The sequence below is a fragment of the Diadema antillarum genome, unplaced genomic scaffold (genome assembly GCF_040938485.1).
Source record: "Diadema antillarum isolate AM-2024a unplaced genomic scaffold, OU_Dant_1.0 seq00001184_RagTag, whole genome shotgun sequence".
NCBI lineage: Eukaryota > Metazoa > Echinodermata > Echinoidea > Diadematoida > Diadematidae > Diadema > Diadema antillarum.
The window spans coordinates 656,451-667,412 of NW_027271984.1; the positions used below are offsets into that span (position 1 = coordinate 656,451).

The 10,962-nt window shown below is 42.4% G+C and overlaps 1 protein-coding gene across 1 annotated transcript in view; it reads right to left on the reverse strand.

Moving 5' to 3' along the window:
• Window positions 1-10,708, reverse strand: part of LOC139744493 (uncharacterized) — a 43,610-nt gene extending 32,902 nt beyond the window's left edge. Inside the window, exon 1 of the mRNA XM_071654926.1 lies at window positions 8,927-10,708. Coding sequence (XP_071511027.1) covers window positions 8,927-10,708 — 1,782 coding nt within the window. The remainder of the gene's footprint in view (window positions 1-8,926) is intronic.
• Between the last annotated feature and the right edge of the window lie 254 nt (window positions 10,709-10,962).

Sequence of the window (10,962 nt, forward strand, 5' to 3'; positions counted from 1 at the left end):
GAAGTGGTAGTCCTGCATTGGGTCAATCGACATACCTTGGCTAACTTTGGCGACGGCTGCGAGGGGCCGATAGTGACACTGCGACGCAGCGGCATGGCGGCGGCGACGAATCGGGTCGAAAACCGGAGCACACGTCTTTCGCAGAATGATCACGAAAATACAGGTGGTTTCCACAGTTTGTAACCTAGGTTCAGCTATGATTACGGATGCAAAACATTGAATGTTCTCTGTGGACGCTTGCGATGTCTTTTATAGCTGCAGGGGAAAAAGGCGGCATACAGCCTATTTCATTGTCACGAATGCATTAAGAGGGTTAAGACAAGACATTCAAGAAGCTCAGGATATATCTCTGTCGGAGCGATGTTCAGTGGAAAGTGAATTGTTTATTCGATCCGCGGCTCAACTTATATGGTTTTCCTTCTTCAAGCGATAGGTTACAAGGATTCTGCGCTCAGACGAGCAGTTTGAATTACATTCTGTTTTTTCCTGAGATTGTTTTGTTGTCGTTGTTTTTCCCTTTTATTCTCTTTTTTCTGGACTCGGATTCGCGATTATATCATGTCGGTATGCGCAATGTTTACCTTCAAACAGTTTGGAAAGTTAAAACGGGCTAATAAGAACACCATTGTCTGATGGCCTTCGGTGGCAGGTAAAAGGACACGTAGTCAATCAAAGATGTAAAATGCTTCCATGGAGCAGCAAAAATCAGGCTTTTCAATCAGACCAGGTCATGTCATTGTTTCTTTGAAGGGTGTGGTGTGACTGCCTGCCTACAGGAGATTAAAAAGCAAAGCAAGGCATTGCCTAGCTGACGACAATAGGTAGGATTCTCTTTATTCGCACCATCCTTTCGTTTGTGTGAAGATTTTCTGCACCTTCCCTAGTCACTTCAAATATAGAGCAGCAGTGCCCCACTTTCAACTTCATTGTGACATCAGCAGACATCTAAATAAAGTGCAAAGATCAAATAAGATAATTACATCACACAAACTATCCTTGACATGTCTGCGAGGTTGCTGCAATATGAATCTAATCTTTGATTACATCATATCTGTTTAGTATCGTTGTACCTTTGTAATTACCGTTTGTTTAAATAATCTTAACTACTTTTGTAATTTACTGTTTATGACACGCCTTAAAAAGCTTGAATATATAACACGCAAGGTATAACTCAACAGTCTCAATAGTACTGAAATCATTTATAGATTACTGGCCTCGGTTTTGGTCTTTTCCTTTCATATCGTCAAGAACCCGTATTTAACTTCGCAAAGACTCTCGACTTCGCGATGCGTTCACCGCGACGATTAAAATTACGAATGAAATACGCTTTCACTACAATGTATTATTCCACTTCGAGATAACGCGCTATCAAACTAAGATTGTCATGGTAACGACAAGAATCCAGCTTCCTGATTGGCTGTTGCAATCGGAAGTTGCCATTCCAGCAAGAGTTGCTATCATATCAACTTTTATGAAACGGGGCCCAGGACGGTCCTTTTTGCTCAAACCGAGCGAAGACTGGCCTCACTATAAAACATCCGCGCTGAGAGGGCGCTATTTAACTTATATTCGGAAGTCGAAAATAGAAGCAGCTGCTCACGAGAGGGCCGCTATGCAACAGCAACTCACAGATCTTTGAATAGAGGTGAAACAAGGACAAACTTACAAGTACTTTCAATGCACCACGGCGGTAATGAGAGGAACTCACTGCTGCACACCCTATTTTGAATGTTCATACAATAAACAAGGATTTAATCTTCTTAATTGCCTTCTGTACATCGAAGAGACATCGAAAAATATTTTCAGACAAGCCAATGCGTATGTGAGCACGGTTCGGTGGCGGTGTCATGCTTGTGAGTGACCTCAAAAGAGACTTCAGTGATTTTTTTTTCTGTGGATCAGTAGAATTTGTAGAAAATGCCTAGGATTTGGAATTCAACGAATATCAACAAAAACTGACCTCATAAGGATAATGTGAGAGAAGGAATCTATGTAAAGTGTTTGCATGGATGCGTAAGCATTAAACCTGCAAGGTTTTCGTTTAGAATACCAATAATAATGGAATATTACCAGTTACCAGAAGAAGTATGGATTTACATGAAAAATAAAGAAAATCAAGAGATAGATAGATAGATAGATACATACATACATAGATATGTTATGCACTTTGATACTTATCAGCCTGACAATAAAAGTCACGATAACGATAGTGATGGTATCATTATTATTTTTGTTATTATTATTATTATTATTATTATTATTATTATTATTATCATTATCATTATCATTATCAAATGTCTATATCGTCACAAGATATCTCTTGGAGATCAATATCACGTCAAGTTCCGTCCTGTAACCTCAGACTCCAGTACTTTTCTGAGGATTCTCGCCGTCCCCAGCAGTGCTGCTTTTTGGAGAGTTTGCACTCGATCGGGCACACCCAAATCGTCCAAGTGACGTCGCAGCTGCTTTGGCGTTGTTCTGAGTGAAATTATTATTATTATTATCATTATTATTATTGCTATTACTATTACTATTATTTATAATGGTATTACTGATGATAATTAACATAATGATATCAATAATAACAATGATAATTTTGATAAGGATATTTAAAACAGAGAAACACAATAGCAATCACAAGAAAACGTGAGAAGAAGATGGGATGATCAAGAAGAACAAAGAACGAAAAGTAAGGAAGAATCAAACGATTCACCTATGGAACTTAAATTATGAAAAAGCATTTAGAAACGGAAAAAGTGTTTTAGGATATTTGCTGCGAGAAGCTATTTGCGATGCGTTGATTGCAAACTTTCGGCGAACATTCGATTATAAATCATTCCAAAAATGTCTGTAATCTCGGATGTCAAGTTAGATTAACACTTTCCACTACAACGTCACGTGGACCGTGACGCTCTGCGGTTAGTTCTTTTTCCAGACCCCTTCTGGTTCACGTCAATCGGTTCAAAGTATTACAGTACATTGCGCGGCAACAACGTTCTATGTGTCTGTTCATAAATTCATAGACTCCCACTTTTTAAACCAAATTATGCAAGCAGACTGATAACAGAGCTTAAGCGGAAAAATGAAGTTTGTATATAGAAGAGAACACAAAGTATCATAGCAGGAAGGGCGTTTTTAATTCTCCTCCCTTTGTGACGTTCGAACGATGTTACGCAGGAAATTGAGGTAATATTCTACGGAAGTTATGAAATGATGACAAACAAGAGACATTGATCAGTGATAATGCGCTCATCCTAATTATCTATTCCAGAACGCCATCCCTGTCACCCCAGCAAATAGCATCAGCATAATTATTACCGACTACTAAGAATCTATTCATTACCACATTCTAAAAAAAAAAGAATGTCAGTGTTTCCACTACTTTGCTTTGGCAGGTGCAGATTCGGTTATGCTCATGGCAATGTTCCATGTGATTGTATGGAGTAGCTTGTGCCAGAGTAGGAAAATAGACGATTTAATTCCAATCGTCCTTCCCCAATTTCGGATTTAGATTTTGACAACAGACACGACCCGTGCAACCATGACAGTTGTGAAATCATCAACAACGTTTGCTACAAAGGGTAGTAGACGAGGACATTTATGGCAATCCCAAAGGTGTAAATCAAAGAGAACCGACTTTGAACTACTGTGCTATAGGGTCTGCAATAATCAAGACTAGAGGTACGAGCGTCAACGAAGATAACCGAACCCAGTAATCGAGAATGATTAATACGTCAGGGGCCGCTTCCTCTTCTTCGATACTTCTCGGCTATTAGAAAGTTGATTGAACTTGGAGAGTTAACTCGTTCAGGACGCTTTCGATTTTTTTTTTCCAGCGCACCTCACGCCAAATGCCGTCAAAATATCTGGTTAATCTCCTCCACATTAAGTTCCAGTCCATCAGAGTAAAACTGAAGAAGGAATATACGTAAATGCCCCTATGTTTGATCATAGTATGGCAGTTCTTCTGACATAAGCTCTTTGAGGCTAAGAAAGAAAATGATATCAAAAATATGACGAAACCTCACTCATCCCTTTAATCGGTGCAATGAAACCTTAAATCCTTGTTACGTAATCATGGAAAAGGAAGACTTTATTTAAAGTTAATCTTTGCCGTGGGGCACTTGACTTAGCATGATTAAAGGTGCGTGAAAAAAGTAAGCTCCTTCGTGCTCTCCTTTGACTTAGATACGTTGAAACTGTTGGTTCAGACATTTCTGGCATGAGCAAATATCTTTGGCCGCATTATGGATGCTTAGAGTCAGTGTGTAACAGTTGTTTAGAATACTCAGAATACTCATCATGTGACCAAGTGACAAATTTATGATAGGAAATGAGAAAATGAGAATATGAGCGGCAATGTTGTAAAGGTGATGATAATCGTTACACAAATAGACTACGCTTTAAGGCTGTCTAAAAACGATTGTCAGGACGATAAGTGTTATCAGCCTTATAACCAACACATTTTAAACAATTAATATTCCTGTTTCCCCTCTCAGAGTGGTAAATTTTGGTCTATTTCTTGGAAAATCTAATTGGGGTGTAACGAATTGATCAATGTTCAATTAGTCTCTTTCTAATGTATGATAAGATATGCAGTGTACTCACTAGTCGTTAGCAGGCGCGCCGGAAGCAGTTTTGGATTGGGGGGGCAAACATTGGAGGGGGCTCAATATTAGACCATGCATATGTTACACAATATACACATACACACACACACGCACACACATCTATTATATATATATATATATATATATATATATAAATATATATGTGTGTGTGTGTGTGTAAAGTGGCGTACGGTGGGTCGAAACATGGGGGAACCATAAAGTAATTTTGACGGTGTGTATGCTTGTGCGTGTGTGCGTGAGCAATAATGGGACTATACATTACGGAATGTGATACATTCAACAACGCAGTCATTGAGGAACATTGTAAGTTTTCCTTACATGGATTATGGAATGACGGTGTGAAACGATCGACAAATTATATACCGTCAGTAACATAAGGTGAATGGTATAACAATAAAATGCGAGCGAGGGAAGCGAGCGAGCTTGAAAATTTTGATATTCTACAGTTCCAAAACTGGAGTTTTAATTGTAGCTATATATTTCGCTTTGGAAATAAATGGGGGCGCATCGGGCGCAACTGCTGGCAATTATTGGCAGCGACATTAGGAGAATGGCATAACGATTCAATGCGAGCGAGTGAAGCGAGCGAGCTTGAAAATTTTGACATTCTACAATCCCAAAACTGGGGTTTGTAGCTATATCTTTCACTTTGGAAATTAATGGGGCGGCGCATAGGGCGCAACTGCTGGCAATTACTGGCAGCAACATTAGGAGAATGGCATAACGATTCAATGCGAGCGAGCAAAGCGAGCGAGCTTGAGAATTTTGACATTTTACAGTCCCAAAACTCCCGTTTGTAGCTATATCTTTCGCTTTGGAAATTAAGGAGGGGGGGGGGGCATCGGGCCCAACTGCTGGCAATTACTGGCAGCAACGTTAGGAGAGTGGCATAACGATTCAATGCGAGCGAGCGAAGCGAGCGAGCTTGAAAATTTTGACATGTTACAGTCCCCAAACTCCCGTTTGTAACTATACCTTTCGCTTTGGAAATTAAGGGGGGGGGGGGGCATCGGGCGCAACTGTTGGCAATTGCTGTCAGCAACATTAGGAGAGTGGCATAACGATTCAATGCGAGCGAGCGAAGCGAGCGAGCTTGAAAATTTTGACATTTTACAGTCCCCAAACTCCCGTTTGTAGCTATATTTATCTTTCGCTTTGGAAATTAAGGGTTGGGGGCATCGGGCGCAACTACTGGCAATTACTGTCAGCAACATTAGGAGAATGGCACAACGATTCAATGCGAGCGAGCGAAGCGAGCGAGCTTGAAAATGTTGACATTCTAGAGTCCAACAACTGCCGTCGTAGCTATGTTTTTCGCTTTAGAATCGAAGGGGGAGGCGCACCGGGCTCAACTGCTGGATGCGAGCGAGCGAAGCGAGCGAGCTTGAAAATTTTGACATTTTACAGTCCAAAAGCTGCCGTTTGTAGCCATATTTTTCCCCTTTTATTCATATATATACATATTTATTTTATTTTCTTTGTTTATTCATTTATTTTTATTATTATTATTATTTTTTTTTTTGGGGGGGGGGGGGCTTTTTGGGGGGGCAAAAATGTGTTTTGCCCCCCCCCCCCCCCACTTTTTGGATTGGGGGGGCGGCCGCCCCCCCTGCCCCCCCACTTCCGGCGCCTATGGTCGTTAGATGATATCAGTTTTTGATGCAAAAATGGATTCACTTGTACCTGCGCATATAAATCACGCTTGAGTTTTATAGGCAAAAATAGATCATAAACGTATAGAGAAGTACTTGGAAGCGACAAGCTATGAATCATTAAAAAAAAAAAAAAGATGGATGATTGTCATTGTTCCTCAATTTTTCCGGAAGACAATTCTGATAATTACTCGAACAAGAACAAGAACAGAAAAAAAAAATATACAAATTTGAACGACACTTTTTCCGTTTATACATCCAGGATACCCCTTTTCCTGCTATGACGGAAACAAACCACCCACTCCGAGGAGGCGGTTGACGGATGATACCTCTTGTGTACGTGAACCTTGTAGGAAAAACTTAGAACCCTCTTTGGTAGGATATTCCTATACCAGCGCCGCCTACTTTATTGTGACGTATACTAACGCTTGCACGGGGAATTCCCCCATTCTTGTTTCTTTGTTGTTGTTTTTATTTGTTCTGTGAGCTGTGCATTTGTATGGACGGCATTTAAAGGATGGAATCAACATCTGCTCTTCCCACTGTGGCAGTTGATGGGGGGTGCTTGATGGATCTATGGACTATGGTGGCGAAATTGTATCCCGCAAAAGATTTGTGAGTGGAAATGACTTGTAATCAGTAACATGTCCTTGAACCCACTCAGCCGGTATTTAGGCCACGGCGTTGACATTTATGCACACTTTCATAACCTGTCCTAACCTTGCGACGGTAATCCATGGGTTCCTCTACTTTTTTTTTTTTTTTTTTTTGAGGGGGGGGGGGGGTTCGGATGTGAAATTGTGGCAATATTTAAAGAAATACTGCGCACATATCCGTTCAGGTTCGGTGATCTTCAAGTTTGCAATCGAACCCAATATCCGTAAGAATCTACTCAATATGTATAATATTTGGCCTAGAATTGGACAAATCAGTTTTTCGATTGCATCCGGCGTAACTGCCTAAAAGTTCCCCTTTCCCGGCTGTTTCGTCTGGAAAATGAGCAAGGGTGTTTTAGTAAAACTGCTGACCATGTAGGCCTATACGCATGAAAACAAAGAAAAACTTCTCATTTTTCGTGTTAGTGTCACCATTTTTACTTTTTTTTTTCATTTTAGGACTGTTGTGAAATTTCACTTGAAAATGAAAATGCAATAATATTAGAACACAACATTCCTATACTTTTCTTTCAACAGTGATGTCGGGAAGAAAATCGTTATTCCGTCAAGTGAGCGTTGGGTTACATAAATTAACCTAATGCCCCTTGAAATATTTACACTGTTACCACCTCTCTCAACACACAAACAGACAGACAGACAGACAGACAGACAGACAGACACACACACACACACACACACACATACAGTGTACATCCCTACACAGCGCAGTATAGTGCAAATGAGGAAGACATTCTTTAACATGTTTACTTCGTATGACAAACTGCATATAGCCGCCTGAAGTTCAAATTGATTCTGGCGTTCTTCGCTCGCAGGAATGACTCGCTGGATGGAAACGATACAAAACTGTTTTATCAACTGAGATCTTATCACTTTTGGCTCACGGATAGCCAGCTATCTGCACTATGCGTCCATTTATCTTCTTCCTCTCTGCTCTTATCTCTGAATGGTAACTGGGCAAAACGGTATCACGCCTCAACGAACGTGAAGTCTAACAAACAATATTATTATCTCACTCCATGCGCGTATAACTGGAGGACATTCGAATCAAATGAATAATCGCGTTACTTATGACACTCACTTTAACTTTCTATCTTGCTGTCTTTAATGATATTACGATATTGTTTAATTTGGCTAGAATTTGGCTTGAAAAAATGGAGAGCACATATCACTTTTTGATGCAACGGTATTCAAAGCCCCCTTCACCCCCCCCCCCCGAAAAAAAAAAACAACAACAACAACAACAACAACAACAACACACACAAACAAACAAACAAACAAACAGACCTTCATGTGAAACATCGTCACGCAAATAATTGTTTAACGCACCCAGTAAAATTTTGTTATGTCACCTCAAATGATGCACGGAACATTACAAAATGACGGAACATGATTGTTTTAACAATGTCTATTATTCACTTTAACATAACACACTATGTGAAATTCATGGCTGTTTTATTATGATGAGAGGAAATTACACTGAACAGCTTGGGATACCTATATTAAACTTTTGGTAACCCAAACAATGTAAAGCAAGATAACGGAATATGATTGTTCAATGCCAAAAGGAGAAACAACTGATAAAAAAATAAGTTAACTTTTATGTAGGCACGATAAACACGTACAATCAGTAGGTCATACAGAAGTATATCATACAGGACAGGTGTATAATAGTAATAATTGTTATGTCCTTTACAACTCAGTCTGAGTGCTCAACGGGCATGAAAAATCTCTCAAGCAGCATAACAGAGAGAAAGAAATATAGGAAAGAAGGAAAGTATGTATTCTCTTCTTTTTTTTGGGGGGGGGGCAGTTGATAAGAAAAATTTGTAGTAGTTGAATTCAGGAAAATGTAGTAAAATGTAGTAAATGCAGGAAATGTAGTAAAAGTGATACAGTGATACAGTGATACCATGCTTTTAGAAAGGCAGTATACGTGAAGGAGATAAATAGATTCTTAACTCACTTGAGACCGCATAACATCATCCATGCTGATCTGTATGAACTCCTCTCCTTGTTCATTGTCGTCTGCGTAGACGGCTTCTCCAATCTTCCCGTCGTCGACTGCGTCCTCGTGTGACGACTTACGCTGTCGGCTCGTCTCCTCGACGTAGCCGTAGGCGTCCTCGAAGCTTCCTCGCGACATGCGAGCGGCAAACGAGCCCCTCTTCTCGTCATCGGCCTTGACGAGTCGCTTGAACGTGCCGCCCCTCGCCTTCGCTTTCGTCTTCGGATACTGGTTTAACATCGGCTCTGATCCGCGAAGGTCCGGCACGGATCCTCGTGTGATCGGTCTCTCCTGGCTGATAAAGTTCTTCAAAATGTCCTCGAGATGCCCGTACCATTCCCGCGCCTGATCCAAACTTTTCGCGATGAAGACGAATTCCTTTGGGCCTGTTTGGGACGTCAGTACGAAGGCGCAGTCGAGCTCTTTCGATTCCGACGTCGCAGCTGTGAGTTTCGAGAGCTTATACCTGGTGATATCGATGGTTAATTCCGATACATCATCCAAATCCTTCGATTTGTACGAATAGAGAATGGTTCCACTGAGCACGCAAAAGCAGGGGAGCAATTTAGTCTTGTGTTTCCGGAGGAGATCCCCTTCAATAGTGATGCACACTATATCTGAACGAGCAATGGGTGATTTGGTTCTCTGAGATCGAAAATGGGCTACGCGTCCGACGAACTTGGAAGCCTTCACCGTCATCCGCGACCCGATAGTTTTACGGGCGGGGTCGCTGTAGCTGGTTTGGGGCACCGTCCGCCGATTGGGAGGGGTGTGAGAGGTTGGAGAAATTGCCTCTTCGCTCCCCCCGACGTTCCGATCAAATGCGAAACTAAACACATCGAGGTCATCGCCCTCTGACGCGATTCGCTTACGACTCGGCGATCGCATCGGGAGAGAATACGTCTTCGTTAGCATTCCGTCCTCCTCCCAGAAGGAGAATTCCCTAGAAAGGTCGCTTGGAAGATCCCCGAGGAGTGGAGCGCTAAGGCGTGATTCATTCGCCCTCGAGCGCCGGAGCAGATGGGCGTTGGGTCGGAGTCGGGGTACCTCGTCACCGTGTTCGGACTCTGGAGTAGTACCTTGGCTTTGTCCCGAGTCTGACAGAGAGTCGCTCGAATTCGATTGTACGTTTATCGGCGGCAGGGTAATGCGAATATCCACTTTCCCATTCTTGAGCGAGTCACCGTTAGATTCTGACTCCTCGATGGAACCGAAGCTACTTTTGTAGCCTCCTGCGCCGCTTCCGCGTCCGTCGCGCGAGCCACTGAGTATCCGCTCTGTGCCAATGTCATCCCCAAGTCCGCTATCAGTGCGGCGCGCGCTGCCGTGTGCGTCCTGCTCGCAGCCGGTTGGTGGAGGAGGAGTCAGCGGGGAGGCTCGACCCGTCGGCTCGGTCGGTAAACGCGGTTCCTCGCCCGTGAGAGTGCGGTACCAGGTCTTAAAGTCCTCCTCCGTCTCAGTTCCATACGTGTAAAAAACGCTGGGGTCCTTTCTGGACTCGAACTTGACGCTGTAGTAGTCGTCGAGGTAAGGGAACTTGCGCGAAGCTCGCTGGACGAGCTCCCAGAGCGGCTTCACGGCAAAGTCGGTGAGAGTGAGGACGAGGCTGGCACTGTCGGCCTCCGGATCCCGAAAGACCCCCATGAGCCCTGCCGTGATGATGCACCACTCCAGTTCGTGGGTCTTGCGATTCCGAACCCACCCCTTCCATTCCCTAGTCGGTTTTGGCGCCGTCTCCATAGTGACAGCCGGCAAGCTCTGATCTTTTCACTTGATTATTGCCGAGTTACTTCTGTGAATACTGTAATGAAAATTGACCAAAGATCAGACGGTTCCAGAGATTGGTGACCTACTCTGAGCTCGTAGTCAGCAATAAGGCCTACATCATTTGTTGGTACCTGTAAAGCAGGACAAGAAATGAAAATGAAAAATAACAGGTGAATTCGTCATGATTTTAACATGAACACCCAACTTCATTAATTCTATTGTTAAAA